Source organism: Antedon bifida, chromosome 6 (assembly GCF_963402885.1).
Source record: "Antedon bifida chromosome 6, ecAntBifi1.1, whole genome shotgun sequence".
NCBI lineage: Eukaryota > Metazoa > Echinodermata > Crinoidea > Comatulida > Antedonidae > Antedon > Antedon bifida.
Window position 1 is genome coordinate 13619251 of NC_136231.1, and position 27744 is coordinate 13646994.

Genomic DNA, 27744 nt, shown 5'->3' on the forward strand with positions numbered 1-27744 from the left:
ACTCACCTCAAGCGTTTTGGGTGTTGGATGAAAGAAAGGGAAGACCTAAAGACCCTTATGGCGTAAAGACACCTCTTGGATGGTCGATTATGGGGCCAGGAGGACACGGTACCAAGAAGAGTTATTTTAACCGAATCCACGTCAGTAACCAGCGGCTTCTTGATGAGATTCAACGTTCATGGGCCATCGAAAATAGTGGACTGTCAGACGAGCAAGACTCAAAGGAAGACATCAGAGCGCATGAAATTATCCGCTCAACTATAAAGAAGATGGAAGATAATCATTATGAGATGGGTCTGCTTTGGAGAAGAGAAGACCACAATCTACCCAACAACAAATCGATGGCGTTGTCAAGACTTAGCTCGCTAAAGAGAAGACTAGTATCTGACGAGACCATGCACTCTAAATATACCGAAGTTATTGAGGGTTACATCAAGAAGGGATACGCGGAGCCAGTGCTCAACGAAGGAAATGCCGGTAATGTCCGGTTGTGCATCCTCATAAAAGGAAAGTTCGAGTCGTATATGACTGCGCTGCCAAGTTCGCTGGGACATCCTTGAATGATCATCTACTTAAAGGGCCAGGGTTTATGAACGATCTGTTAGGCGTGCTTATTCGATTCCGACAGAGGAAAGTAGCCATAGTTGCCGATATCGAAGCCATGTTCCATCAAGTAAGGATAATCGACTCCGACAGAGATGTGTTAAGATTCCTGTGGTGGGAGAACGGCAACCTAGATGCTCAGCCTAAAGAGTACCGGATGTGCGTGCACTTGTTTGGTGCAACCTCATCGCCATGCTGCTCTAGTAAAGCCTTGAAGCAGACAGCAGATGACAACGAGAAGCAGAATGAAGATGAAGTTGGTAAGATGGCCATAGAGACCATACGTACTGGATTTTATGTTGACGATTGTCTCAGCTCTGTTGAAAGTATAGATGTTGCGAAGCACTTGGTTCAGAGGCTCTCTGGTATTCTTAGTGAAGGTGGCTTCAGACTGACAAAATGGTTAAGCAATAACAGAGACGTGCTCGATAGCATAGACGAATCTGAACGAGCTCCATCAGTGTCGCTCTCTCTCGATGAGTTACCTACGGAACGGACCCTTGGTGTCTGTTGGGATGCCGGAAGCGACAGTTTTATTTTTCAGCTTACTCCCAAAGACAAACCGATGACCAGAAGAGGACTGCTGTCAGTTACCAGTTCTGTATTTGACCCCTTAGGTATAGCTGCCCCATTTGTTTTATTAGCAAGGTCTCTTCTTCAAGAAGTTTGTAGGAGAGGTGCTGATTGGGATCAACCTTTAACTGAAGACGAGAAGAAGACATGGAGTCAATGGCTCGACCGTACATCTATTCTATCACAGGTCAGCGTTCCTCGGTGGGTAAAACTTGATATAACTACTGCTGTGCAAATGCATATCTTCTGTGACGCGTCCGAAAAGGGGTATGCTGCAGTGGCCTATTTTCGTATCGAACCAGACGGTAAGAAGCCTACAGTTGAATTCATCATTGGTAGAGCTAGAGTTACACCGTTGAAACTTGTAACTATTCCCAGATTAGAACTGATGGCCGCAGTACTAGCCGCAACCCTCGACAGTACCATTCGAAGAGAGCTTTCTTATTCCATTAACGAGACCGTCTACTGGAGCGATTCTATGATTGTCCTCAGTTACATCAGAAATGAAAACCGTCGCTACAAAACCTTTGTAGCTAATAGAGTATCTAAGATACTTAGCGAATCCAGCAAACACCAATGGAGACACGTGCCAACCAAGGAGAATCCCGCTGACGAAGGTTCACGGGGTACTTATGAATTGGGTAAGTGGTTGACAGGTCCTGACTTTCTGTACAAAGATGAAGCCTACTGGCCTGTGTCGAAATTTGTAGACAGTGATCAACCTGACTCCTGATCCGGAAGTGAAGAAACCAGTGGTTGTAGTAAACCAGATCCAGACCTGTGAAAACAGTTTCATAGCAACATTGATAGGTAAATATTCATCTTGGACGAAGCAGATACGTGTCCTTGGGTGAGTATTACGATTTGTAAGATCCCTTAGAGCCAAGGTGAAACATCAACCCGTTGCAACTAACAACATGCTCGTATCCGAACTGCATATGAATCTCTTGGTGCAAATTTTGCAACCAAACAGTGATTTTTAATATGTACCTATTGAGCTGTTTATCTACTTATAGGTTCATACCAAGTTCATGCAACCCAAGTCTTGTCATCATCCATTATATAGGAGGGGGGTCAACCATTATGACTACAACTAATTTCCACAATTATTGATTACATGTTTTAACCAAAGAAATTAAAATGACATAAACTAGTATAGTATGAACATTTCCAGACTTCGTAATAATTACCATCTAATAATTAAACAGGTCACAGAAAGATAAACATAACCATTACCCGAGTGATAAATGGTAGATCCCAGCTCGCTGGCATTCAAACATAGGTATCTTAATTTTGCAATTGTGAATATAAAAAACGACATCTAGAACTAAATAACACCTAATAATTGTTCCTTATATATCAAACATTAGAATGATATAAGAATTAAAATGCTACTTACAAATTATATAATGAAAAATTAACCCCAAACTTAGCTACAATCCAACGGTCTGTCAAGTGAAGGCTTGATAACACAGGCAAACCCTATTTGAATTTTGCCGCGACTTTGAGGATTTTTTAGATTTTTTCAAAATAGATTTTGCTATTTTGACACAGTCTATTTTAAGCCAATGCTCATAAGAAAAGTATGTAAGGAATCTATGAATATTCAGCTTTCTTTTAAGAAACTAACCAAAATGATTGATGACAATGACATACAACTGATCTTAAATTGCAAATAAAACACTGTGGTACTTTAGAAAATAGGTAAAAAATTGACCTCACACTGTCAGCGGGCAATGCCATGGTGAGTTTTAAAACGTAAAATGACACATACTTTTTTTAACTTTACAATTTCAAACATATATTACAATGTTCAGTATTGTCTACAGTTTATTTTGAGCTACTAACCAAAAGAATCCGATTTATAATAGCCGAGATATTTAGGTGGGAACATGAAAATCAAGTGTTTTGTAGAATATCACGGTGCGAAATCAGTGGTATTCATGTCCCAGTGGAGTGTGTTGAGACCATTTAGCTATTTCGTTGCTCAAGAGATTCATATGGAGAAAGTGAGACGATGATCTTATCATGTAAACAGAGACACTCATTTCCAAACTGGAATACAGACAAGAGAATTAAAGACTTAAACCCAGTACTCTTAGGTGGTCTACTCAGAGTTGGAGGTAGACTGGATTATGCCAGAATTGACTACGATGCCCAGCACCCTATAATATTAGCTAACGACGGAGAATCGGTGAGAACGCTAGTTATGTACTATCATCAAAGTGTTGGACATAATGGATGGTCCGCAACGTTGAACGCACTCCGCGAACGGTTTTGGATCCTGAAAGGTAGGTCGGTAGTAAAAGGTATCTTAAGACACTGTGTTATATGTAAAAGACAAAATGCACGACGAGGTGAACAACAAATGGCGCCTCTACCAGAAGAACGTGTTACCGCAGATAAACCACCTTTTACTTTCACTGGGATTGACTACTTTGGACCCATAGATGTCAGACAAGGTCGTTCGACCGTGAAACGATATAAGTGCATCTTCACATGTCTCTTGACAAGAGCCGTCCACCTTGAAGTTGCTGACAGTTTAAGCACAGACTCGTTTATAAACGCCTACAGACGATTTGTAGCAAGACGTGGCGAGCCTTCTAAAATATTTAGCGACAACGTTGTTGGAGGCGAAAGGGAACTTCGAAATGCTCTAGCTGAAATGAACCAAAGCATTGTAGAAGAATTTCTTCACACCAAAGGGGTTGAGTGGCACTTTAACCCACCCTCAGCCAGTCATTTCGGAGGCGTATGGGAACGCCTAATAAGGTCAGTGAGAAAAACATTATATAGTGTTCTAAGACAACAAACAGTTACTAATGATGTACTACAAACTGTTCTAGCTGAGGTTGAATCCATATTAAATTCTAGACCTCTTACAGACCTGTCACCAGAGGCTTACGATGATGAGCCCTTAACCCCTAATCATCTCCTTTTGATGAGAAAGGGACCTGCTGCGCCGATAGGTAGAATTGAAGCCTATGGTAAAAGACGTTGGCGTCAGGTTCAATATTTAGCTAATATTTTTTGGACCCGTTGGAAGAAGGAGTACCTCCCTCTTCTCCAAAAGAGACACAAATGGACGACGCCTAGACAGAATGTGGAGGTATGTGACATTGTACTTTTAGTAGATGAAACCATGCCGAGAGGTAGATGGCCTATGGGCAAAGTTATCTCAGTCTACAAAGGCAAAGATGGAAAGGTACGTAGCGTTGATGTCAAGATTGCAGGTGGAGTTTTGAAACGTCCTATCGCAAAGCTTTGCATAATATACAGAGGATCCATCGCTAAAGATGTGAACCATTGTTAATTACACATTGTTAATTAGTTAAGATTGTTTGTGGAATAAAGTTCTGAAATCCTGTGTTGTGTGTTTGATTTCAGCGTGGGGAGTGTTAGATCTTTCCCATGCAGCGCGCCCCCAGCGTTTTAAATTGTATTTGTGAGGTAGAACGAACTTTGACTTCGCGTCGGAAGAGCGCAACTAGCATCAGTCGGCGATGCACGTGGGTTTATTGATGGTAGAAAATGCCAGATTTGCGAGCGTAAATGCCAAATTACACATTGTGTTCAGTTGCAGATGATTACTAGTGAGTTAAAGTTTATAAATAAGTAGTTTTAGGATTCTTTACGAATCGATTCGCTTAGTAATTAAAGATTTAATAAGGTGTTGACATGTTGATTTGTATATTCGCCATGATGAGTCCATTGTTTCAATGGAATGTTAACATTGAGCATAATTGTATACGATTCTAAACAGGCATTTAACTAATGTATTACTGTTTCCAACATTTTATAGACATGCCTAGACTATACACATGTTATTACTGTTCATCGACGTGAAGATATTATATGATTTAAGCCTAGAATTGTTAAGCTATTCCATGTATTGAATATCGTATTTGATCTTACCGCTGTAGCATGGTACGCTGACTGATTTCTCAGCTCATGAATATTCATTAGCTATGCAGGGAAGTTCTATTGTATTGTGATGCATTTGGCCATTGGTTAATGATTGGTTAACTAAATTACTGGATCCCTGCTTATCTTAATTATTCAAGATATTTCTTGTGGATGAATAAAAGCATTCTTTGTGTCGTTTAAGTAAACTAAACTATGTGCGTGTTAATTAGAGAAGGATTTAGACATGTTTTATCATGGTTTCATGATCAGTTTAATTGACATTTCCTATGCATTTATCATGTGTTGTGTTATATTTTAGACAAATTTCTATCAATATATTTATGTTGATTATTGTTACAGAATTGAGATAATGTTTGAAAGGAGAATATTGACATAAGATTTGAGGCTTAGAGCGGTCATATTCACGTAAGGATTTGTTCTATGCATATTATTGATTGACATGTTAATTAATTGTTTGTATTTGCTGTAATTCAGATGATGATACTGTTCACATTGTTTGCCATTTTTTAATGTATTACTATGATTAGTACGGTAACTGAAGAAGTTAAGTAATACGGAATTTAATATAATAATTGAGCGTAAGCATTGAATGATGACGATAATGAAGGAATTTATGTTAGACGATTATAACATGTGCTTTGTGACGATTTGTATGATTCCTTTACTTCAGTTTTATTTTATGGTAACTTGTATTTATACTTTTGTATTTAGTCACCGAACGAACTAACAAAAGGTAGTCAGACAGACACGGTTGGAACATAATAAATTGAAGATTGTTTAACTGATGGTCATAGTGTTGCCTTGTTCGCGTTTGTGTGACTTGACTAAACGATGCCCTCTACATTCCAAACTTGCTCCGAGCCCAAGAGCAGTTACAGTTTCACTTGATGTTAAAACTTCGTCAAATTTTTCTAAAGCATAGTCCAGTAGTTGCGGGTCATCATTATCATTCAGCATCTTCTTTACCAGAAGCCCATTGAGAGCTCCATCAATCAAGAAGTTACCTCGTATTGCTCTCTCATATGCTTTTCCCATGAGCATGTGTGTAACTGTGTTGCCGGCATATACTAGTTCCAATAATGATCGTAATCCACTCGACCTCATGATGTGGCCAATGCTGCCTAAGAAGCTCATAAGTGTATGAAACCCTCCAAGATTTAGAATCATACCTTTCAGCTCTTCTTCATGAGTAGTTATTTGTTTTGCTTTAAACCAAAGTGGCTGGTCAAAGGTTATAACAGGTGTAACTCCATGTTTTAGGCATTGGTTATTTACGAATAATAGAGTTGAATACACGCAGCTCATATTTGTGGGATCCAAGTCTACCATTGGCAGGAAATGAAAAGAAGACTTTCCTGGATGAGCACATCTCGTCACAGCCTGCATAAATCCAGACCAACTAGGTCTATCTGTTCGATACGGAAATGCTATTTTCCACAATGTATCAAGGTGCTCTCGGTCATCTTCCTTGTCAATCATTGGTAATGCATTATATATCATGTTATCGCCAGCTTTTCCCAATTTTCGAAATCTTTTAATTTCAACGCTCTTTGGTTTGTCAATGTTACGAGAAGCACTACGAGGAACTTGGCGTTTGGAGCTTATTTCTGGGGTAGCTGTAAACATTAGACCCATGCCATGGTAAGTGTTCTTTCTATTTAGTGTTACAATATTGTGGTCTACATTGTCTGCAATCACATGACAAAAGTGACCATCTAAATTAGAAAACGGGTCGCTCTGATCATTAGCAGCACATGCTTTGAAATGGCATGCCTCATCATAAGACAAGCAAAATCCTTTGTTGTTCAGATTTTCAATAAGTTCTTTAGAGCCCCATTTCCAATGCAACTGCATAGTTAATCCAAACGGGATGGGTGCTACAATACTTCTTGGTCTAGTCTGCTGCATGATACTCTGTCCAATTTCTGCAATTTTTATTTCATTAGAAGTTTTATTCCCTCTAAAAATATCACTTAAAAACATTCTGAGTGACATTGGAAGATATGCTAAGTTACGTTCTATATTTCCGAGACCTTGAAGATCAGGATATATGTCTCGACTATCCTTTACCTGATCGATGTCTGCTTTAATTAATGCTGCAGCAGCTCTTAAAATGTTTTTCTTACGTACTTCTTCATTTTCTTCTTGTTTGTGATTTACATAAAATTCATTCAATATTTTTGCAGCTGATTTACGAATTGTAATAATATTTGAACGGTTACCAACTTGAGTAATCATCATGGAATCTCCAAAATATTCATAGTTTTACCTTCATGTAGATATTGCTATATGGCTCTGAACACAAGCATGTAATTCTATCAACTAGATCAGATATTGTAGTCTGCTCTTCCTCATTTTCCAAAAACTCTTCTAGTACTAGTAAAAAAAGCCTGTTCACGAGTGGCATCAGGTTTTCGCCCAGGGCGAGTTTGTTTGTCTCCACCAGAATTAGTGTCGTACTTGTTAGGAATGTTTCTGCCAGTTCTGAAATTGACGCTACAAACTTGATGATATACAGCATCAACGGCTGGTAAGTCTTGAGCAAAAACAACACAAGATCGCATATCATCTGCCCATTTATCTCCTCGGATCTTACAGGAATTTAAAATAGAATCTTGACAATTCCAAGAAGCTACTCTGTATACATTTTCAAGACGATTTCCATCTTCATCAACTACCTTACTTTCACAATAAAGACAATGGCTAGAAAAATTGAATATTGACTGCTTTGATCTCAAAGATGGTGTCTCAACAATAAATTCTTCCGCCTTTCTTTTTTTAGCGACAGCAATGTTTCTCTTGTTGGTAAATGCTTTTCTGCAGTCTGAGTGGAGGACCTGACCGGCTACTACTTGCAATGATGTTCCTCTTTCTTTACTAGCTTCATTTACTGTCCTTGCTGCTTTTTGAGTAATGTTTACTGTTCTTTTACCATCATCATCAGTCATACTCTTATCACATAATGGACATAAATCTGTCTCAGAATGGTCTTCTTGGTTTTGCATAGGCCTACTCATAGTCCTGTAAGTTAAAACAATTCAAATACTTATTTTCCCTTCCTTATAATTTGTTTTCTTGCAAACTATATTGTATAAGAAAAGATAAAGAAAGGTCTTTGGTTCTTTTGGTCATTAGCTCTAAAATTAGATTCAAGCTAGTCTAAGCCCAAGTTGAACTACATAGGCCTAAGCTGACCATGCCTAAACCATCACTAGGCCTATCTTGCTTAGGCTCGTGCCGCCTAGGCCTAACTGACTTAGGCTATGCTGCCTAGGCCTAACTGACTTAGGCTATGCTGCCTAGGCCTAACTGACTAGGCTATGCTGCCTAGGCCTAATTGACTTAGGCTATGCTGCCTAAGCCTAACTGACTTAGGCTATGCTGCCTAGGCCTAACTGACTTAGGCTCATGCCGCCTAGGCCTAACTGACTTAGGCTATGCTGCCTAGGCTAGGCCTAACTGACTTAGGCTCATGCCGCCTAGGCCTAACTGACTTAGGCTATGCTGCCTAGGCCTAACTGACTTAGGCTCATGCCGCCTAGGCCTATGCCTAACTGACTTAGGATATGCCACCTAGGCCTACACACGGCCTAGGTTTTATATAAATACTGATGTTTAGAACTACTGTTGATTGATATTCAGAAACTCTGGAAACTTACTTGAAGGAATTAGTATTAAGAAATACTAGATTCTGTATGTACTTTCTTCATGTCATTCATTTTTCCTGGGAAAACTTTCAGTCAATCAGGATCTTTTGTTTTGCTTGGAATTATGGGATTGTTATTTTTATTTTTTTTATTCTGGAACATTCTTCATTTTATCATAATAGAAGTAATGTTAATAATAACCAGTATTATTTTTTAAGTAGTAGTGATATTTTGTTATGCTTTAAAAGCATAAAACGGTACAATTGTGGATGTCGGCCATATTGGATTTCAAAATGGCTACTTTAGCAAAAATAAAAGTGACATAAATGGATTCTTTGGTATTGAAAACATAGGTATAGACCCTAAAATCAACATGTTTAGCTTTGTATTACCTGATTTATAAGCATTTAATGATTGAACATGATTCATCAAAAAAACAAACTGTTGCAATTTGTTTGACTCAACGCCTACTTTTCATCTATTTCCACTCATCTAGTAACTAATGGACAACTGCTGCCATTACAAACACATCTCCCCGCTGCACGTGAAAAGTTGATCAAGATAATCATATGTAACTGAAAAACTGGTTGCAGTACTAGCAGATGCACTTGTAAACGATATTCAATTAGTTGTACATGGATATGTGGGGTGTGCAAAGGTTCCAGTTGCACAAACTCTTCTTCGGTAGATATAGATGATGTCAATGATTATGATTGATATGCTTTACAACATTTGAAATTCCAGAATCATAACTAAAAGTGCTTTATTTATTCCCGATTATTTTTAAGCAGGTAAAATCAAGAACAATAATATTACACTGAACATACTTTAGATGATCCGAATTTGCATAAATTATATGCAAATTTGATTTAAATTTTAAAATCAATGTGGTTCTTAGACATTGTTCAATTGAATCCAAATTTAAGATCCTTGTTGCATGATTACCATATGAAGGAGCTTATTAAAAAATATACATAAAACTATTAATGTTATTAATATGCATATTTTCATTTCGAAAATTCACTATTAAAACAAAAATATGACATTTGCAATGTTAATTTTGCATAATATGCAAATTTTATTCAAATTTATTCCTAGCGTGTGTTTACTCTTTCTATTGACCATAAAAATGTGAGTTTTAATGCTTAGTTTGATTGAATTGCAGCATTTTATGCATATTTATTCATTCATTCATTCAATCTTTTATTTCGGAAACTCTGGTCCATAGAAAGTAAATTACATATAAATGAAATAAATAAAATAAACAAAATTACTACTACTCATCTCAGGATGGCATTCCATCTGGAGAGCATCTTCGACTTAACTAAGACGTTACTTATAATCGTTGAGATTAAAATATAAAGAAAATAGATTAATTCATCATGAAAAAAGGATAATTTGCATATTATGCAAATTAGACGAATTTCCCATGTTGGGATTTTGGGGGACTTTTAGTATAGTGTTTAGGGACCATACTAAAATGCATTGTGGTAAAAAAAATTTTTTCGCAATTAGTGGTGGGTGAAGGTACTATTTTGACTGGACTATTAGTTGACGCGCAGCATCTTGCGGTCCAGAACGATGGTCGATAAAGTCGTCTATCTGAACATTTTAAGATTATTTACGTTTAATTAATAAAACCATATTCTGATACCACATTCGGGTAATTGAAACATAATTCTGGTTAAAATATGCTTATATAAGAGTAAGAACTATGTTTGTTGCGCATACTGTTCTCTAAGATCAGTCTCACATTTTCACGATGGTGTGCCTTGCTTTGGAATGTGGCTATTTTGCTAATGTTTATCCCCTTTTATTCAGAATACTGGCAGGAACACTAATCCAATGTACTGTTGTGATGTACTATGATGTAGTTTGGGAGAATAGTTTTAAGTTCGTCTGAATATTGTTATAATTTAATGTTATTAATTACTGATCTATATAAATAGTAATTATCAATTAACATGTTCACTGACAGTGATACACTCATGTATTATGCTTTAAATTGGTTTACAATACTGAATTATAGCACTGATTACTGTATTCTAAGTTTGACTAAAAATGATTATGATATAAATGCATTGAACTGTTAATTAGTCATACCATTGTTATGCTTGTCATTTGTTTACTGCTTTTCATTTGTGAAACTAACTGGATTGGATTTATGTAATATTTACTTGTTTACTTATACATTGTTTCGTTTTGATTCTTGCAGAATTGAATAAATTCATTACCTAGTAAAAGTTACTGGGTTGTTTATCTCAATACTTTCTCGTCACGCCTGAGCAAATCCCTCATCTCGCCAATGTATTATATTTAATATGTGTTTACTATATATAAATTCAAGTTATTTACCCTTTACAGAGTATACATAAAATACTGTAATACAGCAAGTCTAGCAAAACTAATGTATGCATATTTATCAACTGATTATGTTAAAATATGATGACAACAGTTCCTCTCCTTCACGAATGTCTCGTAAAGATACCAGCACAACTGAGCGAATTAATCTAGGGGAAAAAAACAAAGAAAGAATGCAATATAAAATAACAAAGTGCACTCTCTTGTGGTGATTTTACCTACCTTTTTCAAGTTTACACATATCATTTAAAATACAAAATAGTGTAAAGTCATTGGTGTAAACCACATTCAAATACCGAATTTTCTAATTACATACACTATGTATATTTATTTCATTATATCTTTTTTATTTAATATTAAAATTATGTATTTTGAATGTTGATAAGTAGTAAACGATTATTACGTGAAAACTAAGTCTCATTTGAGGCTTAGGGAATGGATTGGAAACAGTGGTGAGTTACAACCTGGCACTAGGTCAGGATTGAACCCTGAACCTTGGGATTGGAAGGCAAGCATGTTAACCACCAAGATACAGTTCCACTACATGATTTCCTTCCAGTGCGGTACGATAACTCATGTTAGGCCTACCTGTTAGTTGAGCTCTGCTCAATATCAGAACTGGCACTATAAAATATGTATGGTAAATACTTTCGTAATTCAAATGCAAAATTTTCAGTAAAATCTATTTCTTGGTATGCAACGTTGGCAGGAAATTCTATAAAAGTAAAAATTAAATAAATTTAAAATTTTCAATAAAATATTTATTTTAAAATCAAGTCTGATAAAGTATAATATAAATTACTAGAATAAACAATGAACTTACTCTTAGTTTGATTGTTAACATACTGGCCAATAGATAAAGGGTTTGAGAGTTCAGGGGTCAACCACGACATATCGCTCACCATGTACGGACCAACACAATCACGTTGTGAACATGATCTAAATGAAAATTTAAACATTTTCCAAAGGATGAACTTAATTCCGTATATCCTCGGGTATAATCGCACTTCGGGTCTAATCCCACCCCCCTACTTTATATCTGATTTCACAAACAGGCATACCGTATCCCTGGGGATAGTCCCAGTATTAACTTTTGGTGTGGATGTAGGCCTCTCTCTAACCAGTTCAGATGAGTTTTTAAAAGAGATGCTTTCCAATCATGTTTTTTTCCTGAACCAGGCTTTCCTCAAATATAGTCCCACCCGCAAAGGCGGCCCAATTTCGTGTTTTATGGGGATGGGATTATACCAGAGGATATATGGTATATTATACAATGACTGTCTCTGAGTGTGACGGTACAAATAATTTCGAGAGATGACAGATGAAAGGTTATATTTTCACGAGGCGACAGCACAAATAAAATAACATCGACATTGGTTTGATCTGTAAATTAAATATGTGATTGTTTTTTCGGTAAAAATATTAAGGAATGATAAACTTTACCTAAAGATCATTTTTGACAGTCTCTTATCATTACCATCAATGTGAATTCCATCAAGACAGCGGAATATGAATGAATTATTTATTGACTGGAAGAAAATCGGGTCGTATGGTTGATAAATTGTACCTATAAAAAATGAATACCTTTTAATACTACTGTACTACTACAGTAGTAGACAGGTAAAACATATGCAGGTTTATTTCTTCTAATGTTACCATATCTACCCACCAATCAGCAGTCTCCCAAGAGGACAGTTCCACAAATTAAGAATGGGGTGTAGAAGTCTTACATATATAGGGGTAACACATTTCGCTACATCCCCCCACCTCTCAACAACTTGAATCATCAAATACAATTATAAAGATTACATAAATTTAACTCAGAGGGTCTACTATTATTATTCTTGGAGAAATTTTGCCGGTTCAGATTCTGCCGTTTGGGATATTGTGTTGAGTCATCTGGTTTGGGCCCTGATGAGTCAGGAATAGTAGAAGTGTGCGGTGTATTTACAGTTAGATCTGGTCCTTCGGACAACTTTTTTGCAGATCAGGTAAGGACCACCAACGATTGTCAAGTTCTGGTCTTATGGTGCCAAGTAATGTGCACATTTCTGCAGCCGACTCAAAGTTTCTACCCTGATCAGAGTGTAGTTGTTTAGGTACTTTGTATTGAAGCACGAATTCCTCCACAAACTTTTTTGTCACTGTCTCTGCATATTCATCAGCAATCGGATAAAAGTTCCATCCATTTGGTTAGATACTCGCCCACCACAAGCACAGACTTGCCTCTAGTCGACTGGGGTAGGGGAGCCAGGATGCACATTGCTACCCGTTCCATTGGTTCATGCGCTGTCTTTCGATTAGCACATGGCCAACACTTCCTTATATATGCTCGTACGTCCAGGTGCATTTGGGGCCAATAAAATATTTGTTTCAATCTTCCTAACGTCTTCGTTACCACCAAGATATGTCCACTGGTAACACCTCTGTGCACTTCGTCCATCTCCTGGGACCGGAGCTTACTTGGAAACACAACTTTCGTACTGGTACTCCCATAATCGTTTTCCAATTTTCTGCACAAAGTTCCATTTCGTATTTCTAACAGGTCCTATAGTAACCAATATGCCCGTTTCGCCGGAGACATGCCCACCCAATCGGGCCTAGCAGTACCATTTTCTTTCACACTGTACACCCATCATGCGATGGATTTATCCTCTAACTGCCGGGTTTTTAATGTTTCGTTCGGTATTTCCGGTTCTAGTCGTGACAGTCGGATATGGTTTTCGACTGGTGGTTTTGACACAGGTTTTTCATGTACAAGTTTCCCTGCAAGTACATGTTCTTTAGGTACAGGTTCTTCTGCAAGTACAGGTTCGTTAGGTACAGGCTCTTCTGCGGGTACAGGTTTTTGGTAATCCAGGTTCCTCTGCAAGTACAGGTGTTTTACCACCTTTTCCAAAACTGTTTGTACGGTCGACGAGATAATCCATCAGCATTGAACTGAACAAGCTTACAACCTCAAACCACCTGGCTAGTTTATGTTTCATCTTAAAGATAAATGATCGGTCTGGATTGTAAAACAATTGTTCGTCCATATACGTAGGCCCAAATGTCCGTTCGACTACCGTAAGCCACAAGTCGTTCCTGTCCATCATGGACCTGTGATAAGACCCCTCCTAATGCATAATTACTAGCATCCGTGTCCAGAATGAATTCAACGTCTTGATTCGGATAAGCCAGGATAGGTGAAGTCTGTAACATCTGTTTAAGGATTTCAAATTCACGTTGCTTCTGCATTCTCACCCCATTCGGTTTTGCCCTGCGTCTCGGAAACGCTGAAACACCTTTCCCAATCTGGCTATCTCGTCCTCTATGGAGTTGGCATACACTATCACATCGTCTAAGTAAATCAATAACTCTTTCCATTGCATCCCGTTCAATAAGTCGTTCGAAAGTGAACGACGCGTTGCGCAGTTTGAAAGGCATAATAGTCCACGTGTAATGGCCACCTCATACTACGAATGCAGCCTTCTCCTCGTTCCACTTGCCAACAACCGGAAGCTAAGTCTAATAAGTAGTGAACCACTTTGTCCCCGATAATGCATCAAGAGAATCATCGATTCTGGGCAACGGGTATGTAGGCGTCTTTGACAGCACCTGGTTCTCTATAGGTTGTCGGCGTGGGGTTCTCTTACATGAGCAGCAATTGTGGGGTTCCAAATAGAATGTAGCTACATTTATTATGATTGACGGAGAGTTTGTTAGCAGCAAAGTACTGGGACAAGGGGATAACGTTGGTATTAAAGGTGTCATAAAGAGTTTGAATATTTTTGTTGCCATGAAAAACTGTGTTAGTGTCATCAGCATAAAGGAAAAAATTAAGCAGGTTCGAGGTACGGTGGATATCATTAATGTAAAGGGTGAACAGGAGAGGGTCAAGTAGGCTAAGGAGACCTGGAGGACGCCACAGGTGATAGGGCAAAAATTTGAAATAGAGTAAAAATATTTAGTGCATTGGGAACGGTTAGTGAGATAGCTTTTAAAAAATTCCATGAGACCATTTAAAAAGTAGAATTTATGGTCAATGGTGAAAAGTCTGATTCCAAATTGACGATTTTCGAATGCATGCATGAATAATATTGTTTTGTTAGTGAGATCGATCAGAGCCATGGCGGAGTTATGTCCTTTTCTAAAGCCATATTGCCTCTTGAAGAGAATGTTATGTTTGTTGATAAATGAAAATGTTCTATCATAGATAACTCTTTCCAAGGCTTTCAAAAAGATTGACAGGATGGAAATAGGACGATAGTTAGAAAGGTTTGATTTGGGGCCAGATTTGTAAATAGGGGTAATGCGTGCCAGCTTCAACCTCTATTTGGAAAAACACCTTTTCAGAGGACAAGATTCCAAATGTGACACAAGGGAAGGGAGATAAGATTAATAACATGTTTAATGGCTTTAGTATAGAAATCATCAGTACCAGGAGCTTTATTGTTATCGAAGGAGGAGAAAATGTGTATGATCTCATCTTCTAGGACGGGGTTATGAAAATTGATGAATCGACGGGCAGTATTGTCTGATTCATGTTTAAGAATGTCAATGTTAAAGAATTTCCAAGAATAGACCTATAAACATTTTATTTTCTTTGTTAAATTGGAAAGGACAATGTCAAGTTGAATTGAGAATTGATTGGGGTCAGAGGAGGGGAGTATATATACAGTACCCACAATAAAAGAAAACACAAGGGTTACGAGAGTACATATTTGTTCGTTGATCCATGTAGAACATCCTGAAAGGTTATCATTTAGATGCAGCGAAGATCAGACTCCGGTTTTATTACCATCTTTTTCTTGTTTCTTTTTAGTATGCACGTGATACGTCCGTATTGACCATGCGGCTTCCACAGCTTCATTGTTTGAGGTCTTATGAAGCAGATTAAGGCGTTTAGATGTTAAGTTTTCTTTTTTTGACTTCTGATCGGGAACGGTACGACGTGAATTTGATGATAATATAATAATAATAATAATTTATTTAATAATAATTTTGATTTTGTTGCGTCTAACTTCCTTTTACCAAGGCGTTGGGTTTGATCAAGGTCGCTTAGTTCAATACTGTCTGTTATTATAGAGGCAATTAAAACGTTTTAACTTTGTCCTTTATATGCTGGTTTTTTAGTCTTAGGTTCAAAGAGAGAAACTCACTACAAATAATTGTTAAAGATGTATTGTCCCTTTGACTAATTCCAAAAAAATAAAAAATAACAGATTTCGAAAAAAGGTGGGTCAATTTGAAGTATCATAATAGTTATTAACTATCACCAAAAATTTGTCGAAAAAAAAAATCATTTAACTGAAATACAGACGTTTTTTTGTTAAATAAATAACTCTGACTTCCAGTCAAAGTTTTCGATCAAAACATACCCCATTGCTTTTAGCTCGAATTTTCGACTTAAAGTGAATAACTTTAATATTACTTTGATATGGCCAATTTAAATTTAGAATATTTTGACCTTCATTTTTTTGTGTTTCAAGGGACAATACATCTTTAATTTAAGTTCTAAATTAATAGGTTGTCAACTTCGTAGCTTATCTTCTTTCTGTGACATGCAAACTCTAGAAAAAAGTAGGGCTATTCTAAAAAATGTTAACCATGCCTTGTTCAGTGATTTCGAGCTCATGCCCCATGGGCGTCGCTTTCGATGCCCGGCATGTTGAACAAACCGGAAAAGAAATTCGTTTTTGCCAGTGACCATCCGACTCTTAAATTCTTGAACTTTGACTGTTATATTGTACAGTGTATTGTGATATTTTGAGACCGCGATATGTTTACTTATTGCAGATATTAACACTTTGTTGGTTGTAATTGCAATATTTTTAAAGAGATCTGTTGATGACAAAATGTAGTTACTAATGCTTTGTAACATTGTTACACAGTTGGTATGAGATCAGGATCATCAGCTAACAAGTTATGAATAGTACTGAAAGTGGTACTATCAATCAGTGAACCCGTGTTCTATAGGCTTGGTCGTTTCATCCTGTACACTTTTACACCCTTTATGCTACGGTCATAAAGTTCCGCCAAATGCGCAGGTAACATCTTACCAGACAGTGTCTCGTTCTTTACCGTTCTGGTAGTGACTGGATGTTCTATCGTACCTGGGGTCAGGACACGAACTTTCGTACCAGCCAATCATTTTCATTTCAGCTCCAGGATTTAGTATAAGAAGCGGGAACGGTTGAGCATTTGGGTCTACTACAGTTCGGCCTACAATAAAGCGAATGTCACTGTTTTTGTATGGTTTCTTGATTTTTAAAATGTTTTTTTCTCTAATATTAGTGAGTGCAATAAGTGTATCGTTGTTGTTTATTTAATTAATTAAATTGTAATTGTAAACGATAATTTATTTCAGCTTTTGGCTGCCACTGTATTTTAATGTTTTTTTTACAAATAAAGATACCATGAATAATAATAAAAGCGTAGAATAGAAAACCCTTCGGTTCCACTATCCATTCACCTTCTGTTTCTCACTGGTTCTTTTCATGTACGCCGTAGCAATGTATTGACACTCCGATGGTATTTCAATAGTTCCATAAATTAAGAAAGGGGTGTCAAATTTCACTACAATATATAGGTCTTCAGGACCAGCCCTACCATAGCTTGGGTGGAGCTAAGACAATTTTGAAAAATAGAGCTGCGCACCCCTCACAAACAAGAAAAATGATTATTAAATTAGACTTTGAAGTTAATCACTTCCATAGAAAAAAATATAAACAAATAATGAATTAACTTGTAAAATGACAAAATTAATTCAACCAAAAATCAATTTTCTGGGCAACCAATTTGAGCAACCAATTTGAGCATTGTTTGCTCAGTTAGGGGAAAAATGTCAAAATTGTTCCTACTTTCTAGGATTTTTATCAGAGAATCTATATTGTTTTGACTACTCTTGTAACATGACCACAGTGCTGATTTTGCCATTTTTCCTCTGTTAAATTTTTGGTCTGGTCAAAGTGGATAACTATTATGTCACATTAAAATGGTATATATAACAAATATTTGTTAAGAATTATTTTTTCTTGGGGTCAGTAAATCTTTAAATTACTTGTACAAGTTTGTACTGCTTAGTAGACATTAAATAGATGATACACACCTGGATAAATAGAGGTGACACTTCCAGCTGGAATGTAGCCTTTGCTTACTATTACACCCATATCTCCATCTACCACTTTACTAGGTCCACGACGAACAACAAACCCAAAGTGTCTATTCATTACACTTTCCACATCTTCCGTACCTATAAAAAATACATTTTTTATCAATAAACAGAAATGTTATTGGATCAAAATTCTGTTATGCTCTCAATTATTACTTCTGATAGTTTGTTGATTTTCCAGTTTTTTTAGTTGCACCGTAAACTTAAAGATGTACTGTCCCCCAAAAACATGAAAAATGAAGATTAATTAAATCAGACTTTGACACCTGTAGGTTACTTTTTAATAATTAAAGTTAATCCCTTACGTAAAAAACACTAAAAAAATGTTTTCTCATATTAAATGACAAAATAATGGTCAAATTCAACCAAAAACCGATTTTTTCAGGTAAGTAAATTTTTTTTTATTCAATTTTTTTTCAAAGTGGATAACTATTATGTGACATTAAAATGGCATATTTTAAAAAAATTAATAAATATTTTTTTCAGGCGGACAATACATCTTTAAACTTTCATTCCCACCACTAAGGTGCAACGCAAAGACATACATGTGTAAGGCAAATAATTTATACAATCACAAAAGCAATGAATCATCTGAACATATCACTTCTGTAAATGGGAAGATTGCGTTGAGTTGGGAAGATAATGAAAAAAAAAAACTACAAGGCCGATATTCATTTTTTTAGAACTATATTATTGTCTAAAATTGCACAGGTAATACATTTTTACATTACCATGATTTAATAGCTGGACATTTTCCAGCAGATAGATTTTATTTGTTTTATGAAAATTAATGAAGAGGTTGATTTAAAAATTACACCATTTTACTCATGGAGACTCACCCTTTTTTTCTAATGCTACAAAGAAGTCAGCAATGTTTCCAATAATGTCTTCATCTTCAAGTATCTTATCCAAATTTTCTGCTACTTGCCTTGCATTTCTATAATAAGTGGAATACATTAAAATTAAAACAAAAATCAATAATATTATAGGCCTAGCCTAGGCCTACTAACTAATTACTAGAGAGATAGTCATCAATCACCATCACCGCCGCGGCCGTGCAGTGGGTGAATGTTTTTTAAATTTTTACATTTAAAAAAAAACGATGTATGGATTAATAAGCTCGAGTCAATAGTAGCCTAGCTAGGCCTAGCCTACCTAGCCTAGCCCCCTGTCACGCCAAATGAGGTACCACTGCCAAATGAGGTACCGCACTTAATTTGGCGTCTAAGGCGCCAAATTAGGTACTATTGCAAAATTAAGTTCATTTTTTAAAATACAGTTTTATAAAACAAACATATATAAGCCAGTATTAAACTACAATATGGATTACTGTATGTGTTGTTACGCCTGTTATTAGATCACCATTACATTAAATTAAATATAAAGCAGAAAATAGTTATCCTTTTTTGATTTTCGTCGAATAGATCGAAGCGGAAGTGCTTCGGTCATGGTCCGCAAATTATATGATACGCCTTGTGTGCCAAAATCTTTTTACTGCTTTTAGTTGAATCACCGCGTGTACAGTTGAAACCAACAGATTGTGCTGCAGTGCAGATTGTCTGTAATGTGGGCTGTCTGCTTGGGGGTCTGTCTACCAAGGTACAACATTTCCACGAAGCCAATTTAATATTTTCATTTTTTTAAATATCTGTAGAATGCGTCGTCATTTATTCTGAAGCTAATACTGTAGGCCTATATACCTTAATCAGGCGGTATTAAGGCTAGTTCACGTACAGTAGAATTATGTGGTGTTGTTGCTTGATTGTAAATTGCCCAGATTCTTCATTAGAAAGAACTGATATTAAGGTTAATTCTAGAACTGATATTAAGGAGTCTTTAGAACAGATATTAAGATGTCCTCTATAAACGGAGTCCTCACAAACTCATATAAGAGGTCCTCTTGTGAAATCAGGTTCCCGTCGAATTTAATTCAGATAAGTAGCTAAATTATCATAGATTTCGTACCCACCATTCCATCGATAGCTTTTTTTTTTCTCTTTTGTGGCGCAAACACCATTTTATTCACATTCAGTATCTCATGTCATTACATAAAATCATATTATTTAACACATTGTTAATTCCCAATGTCGTTACAATTCATCAGTAATATTTTTACATTTATGAATTCGTATTACCTCCTATTTTCATTAATGTTCTTATATTTTTATATACACTTGACAATGATCATCATTATCATCTATATCTCATTTTAAAATATTTTACGCATAGGCCTAAAGAATTTGTGAGATTTTCATTTGTTTGTTTTCATTTTACAACCCGGATTATACAATGTATTTATACAAGATAAAACGAAATAAAATCAGATCAGTACCACCTGTAACTCGTATCACAGTGAATTCCTTTTCTGATAATCGTAGCAAATTATAAATTATATTAGCATAATAGTATTTTTTAAAGCTACCCATTTTTCTATACTTGTTTCTTTATTGTTATATGTTTCACATTCCATGTTATATAGCATATTGTTTTTAAATGAATTCCATAAAGATTTACCCACTGGTTTATTTAATGCTGATTTATTCTATAAATAATGAAGGCTGCAAATGTGTAAATATAGGCCTAATTTACTATTCCATCGATATAGCTAATTAAATTACTGTATGTCAATAAATAATATATTAACTTGATTACAGTAGCATCCCACTCTTATCACCCCACAACGTATAACAGTGCATGCATGTTCCACTGTACGACATATGAATTGATGGAACGAACAACCGAGATGAAAATAATGCATGCAAAATTAGGTTCCATTTAAGTATAAATTCTAATATTCCCGACCTCAAAATAATTAGTGTTATAACTAACTGTATTTAGCTTCCTAGAATTTCGTCCACCCCTCCAAACGTGTTTCCAACATCGTATGAACGTACAAACAAGGTGAGCGACTTCATTGCAAAAAAATTAGGTTCCATTGCATTATTGCGAATTTAAGGTTGTTCCCGACTTCGAAGTAATACTTGCTTAGAATTTCGCTCACCACATTCCTATCCAAACTTTTTCTCACATCGATATAAACAAATGAGATGACGACTTCATTGCAAAATTAGGTTCAATTATTTGCGAATTCACATGCTTTTTCCAACCTCAAAATAAGTATCATGTATTTAGCTTGCTTAGAATTTCGCTCACCCCATCCCATCCAAAGTTTTTTTCCACATCATATGAACAAGATGACACGACTTCATTGCACAATTATGATCCATTATTGCGAATTTATGTTCAAATGTTCCCGACATCAAGGTAAAAAGTACCAGCTGAATAAAATATCTAACATATTGCAAAATTAGTCTCTATTATTGGGAATGTTTCTGACATCAAAGATTGTTAAAACTTGATGAAAATGCTGAATTAATTAGGTACCATTAATTATTTATTGTGATATGCATGTTCAACTGTTATCCTTCTATTACGGTACGTGACATGAAAAGATTGATAACAAAAGAGAACAACGCCATATCTCATCTTTATTGCAAAATTTGGTTATTGTTATTGTTTTGATGAAACAATTTGATGAATTTCCCCTCGACGTAGGCCTGCCATCCCTTATTTATTTATTATAGGTCACACACACACACGTGTAACAAATGAGATGATAAAATTATAACGAATATCTAACTAACAATTTGCGACTTAGGTTCGCCATTATTGCGAATTTATGTTTTAATGTTTCAGACATCAAAGTAAATATAGTGTTATACTGTAGGTATAATAAGTGACAAAACAAAAATGTGATCATGTAACTCATATTCTTAAAGAACTTATAAATAAAAAACATTATACATTTAAAAAGAACGGAATTGAAAAAAAATGAAACTAAAAGGTTAGAAAACTATATAGTAAGCAATGTTAAACAAAAAAATATATATGAATATTCAATAGAATAACGGATACATTCAAATTCAACGAATAATCATTTTAATTTGAAAACATAAACATAGAAATTCATAAAAACGAACAAAATAATAACGGGAATAATGTACCGACGAAAGGAACGTCAAATCAAAATATTATTAGGAAATAATGCAGAAATGGCGTCCCATAACTCAAACACTCAACGTTTTAGCCCCAAAGGTAAATTGACACTTCCCTTTGGCGCTAAAATGAGTAGTCTTCTTTTCCAGCTGCTTAGAAAGGGGTCGGTAGACTTCCCATCATGCATTATTGTCGAGTGTTCTATATTTTTTGATGACAGTGCCTTTCGTTTTTTTACACTAAAATCGTAAATTGTCGTCGTATGTTTCAGTTATAATGCAGGCCCGTAGCCAGGGGGGGTTTTTATGGTTCGGGCGAACCCCCCCTTTACAGCGAACCCCCCTTAACCAACTGCGAACCCCCATCCCCGACATGCCCAATACCTCACCCTCATCTCCGAAAATCCTCCAAATACATGCCACTCATGCAGTACCTTCTTCCCTGTATGAGCGTACTTCGAGGGATACATGTCTGTAAATTTCTAAGAGTTGCAAATGAATTGCCGATTTTAACCTGAAAAATAAATGTTTGGTCCCTGCATGTAACATGATATTGACGCGTCTCACAGCGAGCTGGGGCACGAACGATTTGTACAAAGGACACCGCCAGACAACTGCGTACCAATTGTTTAGATCATCACTGGCAGTCAGGTAGCATGCATAAAGTATATAGCCTTCCGACATACTTCAGTATTATGTGTGGCTATGAAGTATAATGTATCCACAATCGCCATTAGAGATTGTTATACTGTTCTATTTGTTTGCAATGTTTTACTTTATCATCAAAGATCTATTATTTATAATTTACTCATAGTTAATAATCGTCATGATACTCTCACTTTCAAGCATCTTCGCTCCAGTAATGATATGTCAAAATTTTGCATCCCGACCAGATTCACTAGAACTTGGAATTCCATAATACCCAATGAGATTTGCGATATTTTTGTTAATGGTTCATTTATTAATTTTAAATTATCTCTAAAGCTATATTTTAAATGTCGGAGAGAAACCTTTTAACTTTTTAAATGAAATGAAATGTCTATGTTATTTTAGTATATATTCTTGTTATTTGTAATTTTTGTGTTGGAGAGACACACCTTACCAGTGACAGCGTTTTGTTTAATGCTTTTGTCTCTCCTCGGCTTCGTGTCTTGTACTTCATATATATATATATTTCTATGTTTTTGTAATTATTATTTTATGTTTATTGCCGAAATGAATAAAATAAATAAAATCATAGAGGATTATAGTAAATATTTATATTTTACACTATAATATCTATGGTATCATGTACTGTAGTTCACATTATGGCATCCGATTATTTTTTTCTAGACCACCAGCCGATACGTACTCAATATCACCTATTTACATTGGTATATTTAATTTCCTCAACAAATAAATATTATAGATAGAGCTATAATAAGAATTGCATTTGCCTTCACCCAGTGTGTTTTTTTCGGGGCTTCTCCTAGACGTATGTTCGCATTGAACTTATTGAACAAAACAAAATACCTAGTAAATGATAAAACAATCGGCGGTTCCGCACAGAGCATGCGCATCTAAACATACGGAAACAAATGTTATCGTCCTTTAAGTAGTCCACTAGTCCAAGTACGATCGTTTTGCTCATTGGTAGCATGCTGCATGAGAGTGTCTTTTCCGGCCATCTAGGGGTGTCATTTAACAAAATTCGCTTCGCCTCAGGCCCCATCCCAGAAGGGGGGGGGGGGGGGGGGGGGGGGAATGGACCCAAATACTTAGTTAGTGTCCGAACCCCTCCTTGACAAATCCTGGCTACGGCCCTGTAATGGTTTAATTTCATACAATGAGTAAAGATTATTAGGTTAGAAATACTCAGGTTAATAATTTTCAGTTTGTGTTTATTTGGAAATAAATACTGTAATAGCAATATTTAACAACACGATTAGCTCGCCAGAAACGTGCTGCAAATTAAGTCACCTAGCCTTGTGCGATACAGACCACGCCAACCTCATTTGGCAATGTCACTTCATCATTTGGCGTTCCGGCCGCGTAATTTTTTTTTCCAGGACGAACGTGGGCAGAAATCATGAATAATTCATGAATAATTATGACATAATAGAGAACATTATAGAGGGCGCTATATAAGCATGCAGAGCAGAGCCATATATAGAGAGAGTTACGACTTCGAATGGATTAGAAGCCATGTTTGTGTCCAACTATTCCTATGTAGCGTATGGAGTTGAGTCTTTTGTTTTGAAAATGTATAACGTTCAAAAGGCTTTAATTATCGAATTTAATATCAAAACAATCAATTTGATTAAAGGTTTTTGTTAAAATAATAAAAAAATTATAAAGTTACTGCGAACATAATTAAAAACAACAAAAATAGCAATTTCGGAACGGCTCTGGTTGTGCGCTCCATGCACGCTCTACGCGTGCGCGTTTAGTTTGTACAGCGATTCTCTATAGTAATGCATTGTTTTTACATTTTGTTGTTTAAAAATCATGTTCGCAGTAACTTTATGATTTCGTTATTATCTTAACAAAAACCTTTAAACAAATTGATTGTTTTGATATTAAATTCGATATTTAAAGCCTTGTGAATGTTATACATTTTTTAAGCAAATGACTCGACTCCATACGCTACATAATAGGCATAGTTGGACACAAACATGGCCGGTGTGCACATCACGTGACTTTCTAAAATCCGTGAACGCAAAGTCGTAACTCTCTCTATATATGGCTCTGATGCAGAGAGATTAAATAATTAGTGTAAACAGTGTTTGCCAACCGAAATGTTTGGTCTAGTGGTAAAGGCTTTAGCCTATTACTCTGGAGCCCTCGGTTCGAGGTCTTTCATGAACATGTTTTTTTTAATAGTTGAGAGAGATTATTTAGAGGGTTAGGTTTAGTATATATAGGAAGTAGATCAGCTATCTTGCAATTCTTTATAATACAAAATAATTAAGGTAATGAATTATTCATGATTTCTGCCCACGTTCGTCCTGGAAAAAAAAAATACGCGTTCCGGCCCCGGTTTACGATGAAATCGGTCGCGTTTGAAATCGGTCGCGATAAAATCAACTTCCGGTATTTTGTATGGCGCGCCGCTAGAGCTATACTTTTGATGATATCGGTCGCGTTTGAAATCGGTCGCGTTTGAAATCGGTCGCGCTATTTTGTATGGATCGAGCGGGATGCATGCTAGAGCGGGATATACATTTTTCGTTTATATAGATTTAATTGATATTTTTTAAGAACTAGATTATGTATGTGGATATTTTTTACTTGGTTAATAAATATTTATTATCAATCATTAAATTAATTTTTTTTTTGTATTTCACAGGTCTCGGAGAAGGACTGTGTCTTTTCAAAATGGCAATTTCTAAACACGTTTAAATATTATATTAGGCATAATTTTATATTAGGCATATAATAATAGTTTACCTCTATTTATATGTACTGTAATTAATATATTATATAGAGAACATACGTCTGTGGTGTCTTTTATTATGCAAACAATTACGTAAAAGAGAACAATTATTTAAAAACAATGATTTTTACAATATAGTCTGTAAAGCCAGCGTATCCATTTTTATGCATGCTGTGACAGATTATATCATATCCATGTCGTTAACAACATACTATTCGATCACCTTATTTTTATTTCTATTTTATTTCTATCCGTTATGTAGGATAATATTAAGTGTATAATAATTATTGTTGAGGCAAATCACGTGTATGTTTTTATCTCTAATGTTTGAAATAGTTTTTAGTAAAATGATAATTATATGCGGATGGTTAAAAGGCGAGTTACTGAAATAAACCCCCGAATAAGCCATATTGGAGATGCGCCTTCTATGATCGTGCAGCTGTTTCCTCTAACAATACGTTATTTTGCTGACGGGGATTCCCCTTTTTAAAAAAAACGCACTAGTAGTGTGTCAAATCATGGACAAAACACGTAAGATCGTTGTCCATGGCGAGGTAAAGATGACGTCTATTACTAATAACCATACATTTGAAACGTCTATAGGCCTCCTGCACGTGTTTTTGTGAAAAGATCCAATGAGCTATAGATGCTCGACGCGATTATGAGATCATGTTCATTCATTCATTCTTTATTTAGCCTTTAAAATCGAAATACATTTAAAACATTAGGTAACCAAATCAAGACACGTGGAAATATAAGGAGGCAAGGATAAGCAAAAGCAATTAAAATCGCTGTAGCTCACAGGCTTGCTTATCCATAATAATTCCGAATAAAGCACTTTTTCTATAATTTGACAGTATGATTTATATATAATTTACGTATATACGTCAGCGATACTATAGATTTTAATTTGAATATCTTTTATTTCTTCATTTATAATAATCATTTAATGTAAATAATTAAGTAAGTGCAACTCAGTGTCTCACATTCATACGCCGTTCGTAAATCTAAATGTTTAAATATCAGTGCAGATTACCTCTTTGAGAATCGTGTCCACCTTTATTATCCATACATTATTATTCTCACATCTATCATTGTACATCATAGTCCTACTGTAGGCCGGTAGATTGATTTATAACGGCATATTATCTATATATTTTATTAATATCCTAAAACCATACGTAATTGTTTGCATAATAAAAGACACGACAGACGTATATTCTCTATATAATATATTAATTACAGTACATATAAATAGAGGTAAATTATTATATGCCTAATATAACATTATGCCTAATATAATATTTAAACATGTTTAGAAATGGCCATTTTGAAAAGACACAGTCCTTCTCCGAGACCTGTGAAATACAAAAAAAAAATTAATTTAATGATTGATAATAAATATTTATTAACCAAGTAAAAAATATCCACATAAATAATCTAGTTCCTAAAAAATATCAATTAAATCTATATAAACGAAAAATGTATATCCCGTTCTAGCATGCATCCCGCTCGATCCATACAAAATAGCGCGACCGATTTCAAATGCGACCGATTTCAAACGCGACCGATATAATCAAAAGTATAGCTCTAGCGGCGCGCCATACAAAATACCGGAAGTTGATTTTATCGCGACCGATTTCAAACGCGACCGATTTCAAGCGCGACCGATTTCATCTGACACCCCGGCCCCTGCCCTATGCCTATTATAATTTTAGTAAGCGAAAGTGCAGTACCAACCTTTTACGTATATTAAATTTCAACCATGGTGAAAACCTGTAACGATAAGATTTCCATTTCGATGACACATTTCTGAACAACATTAATTATTTAAGGCCTAGGCCTGGGCCTCCTACCAAAGATTGTATAGCGGCGCGCGCAAGATAAAGATGTTACCAAGCTCCAGTATTCACGAGGTATATTATTCAGAGCGCGGAGCCTCGCTACTTCTACGGAGCGCCATTTATGCCTTTATTTACTTCCGAAATAGAAATAGTGCTAAGGTAACTGATCCAGTGGACCAAACTTAGCACCGGTGTAGCACAGTGATATAAAATAGAATCAAGTCAC

The 27744-nt window shown here is 35.9% G+C and overlaps 4 protein-coding genes across 5 annotated transcripts in view; 3 read left to right on the forward strand and 1 right to left on the reverse strand.

Annotated features, from left to right (window-relative positions):
- LOC144845486 (E3 ubiquitin-protein ligase RNF170-like) overlaps window positions 1-27744 on the forward strand; it is a 291346-nt gene that overhangs the window by 151312 nt on the left and 112290 nt on the right. The gene's annotated exons all lie outside the window — the stretch shown is intronic.
- On the forward strand, window positions 590-1909 carry LOC144845661 (uncharacterized). The gene has a single exon (XM_078703091.1). It carries the CDS (start codon window positions 590-592, stop codon window positions 1907-1909), a length of 1320 nt encoding a protein of 439 aa, XP_078559217.1.
- Window positions 2880-5884, forward strand: LOC144844799 (uncharacterized). Of its 2 annotated transcripts, XM_078701864.1 has the most exons (3): window positions 2880-4769; window positions 5443-5508; window positions 5815-5884. In XM_078701864.1, exon 1 carries the CDS (start codon window positions 3194-3196, stop codon window positions 4487-4489), a length of 1296 nt encoding a protein of 431 aa, XP_078557990.1. In that variant the 5' UTR covers window positions 2880-3193; the 3' UTR covers window positions 4490-4769; window positions 5443-5508; window positions 5815-5884. The 2 variants fall into 2 exon arrangements, with proteins under 2 accessions (XP_078557990.1, XP_078557989.1); XM_078701863.1 differs by having other exon boundaries at window positions 5443-5884.
- LOC144845485 (SET domain-containing protein 9-like) lies at window positions 9851-27546 on the reverse strand. Its single transcript, XM_078702863.1, has 7 exons — window positions 27415-27546; window positions 19104-19201; window positions 18202-18345; window positions 12555-12678; window positions 11935-12050; window positions 11700-11826; window positions 9851-11260 (listed from the first exon to the last, which is right to left on the reverse strand). The coding sequence occupies exons 1-7, from the start codon at window positions 27495-27497 to the stop codon at window positions 11173-11175; spliced, it is 780 nt and encodes a 259-aa protein (XP_078558989.1). The 5' UTR covers window positions 27498-27546; the 3' UTR covers window positions 9851-11172.

Bases quoted from the DNA above. Each gene is read 5' to 3' on its own strand.
- LOC144844799 (XM_078701863.1), top strand. From the start codon at position 3,194: ATGATCTTATCATGTAAACAGAGACACTCATTTCCAAACTGGAATACA.
- LOC144845661 (XM_078703091.1), top strand. From the start codon at position 590: ATGAACGATCTGTTAGGCGTGCTTATTCGATTCCGACAGAGGAAAGTA.
- LOC144845485 (XM_078702863.1), bottom strand. From the start codon at position 27,497: ATGTTGTTCAGAAATGTGTCATCGAAATGGAAATCTTATCGTTACAGG. The intron at 12,679-18,201 runs GTGTGTATCATC...CATTTTTTATAG, and splicing joins TGTCACCTCTATTTATCCAG to GTACAATTTATCAACCATAC. The intron at 12,051-12,554 runs GTAAAGTTTATC...ATTTTCATTTAG, and splicing joins CTGTCAAAAATGATCTTTAG to ATCATGTTCACAACGTGATT.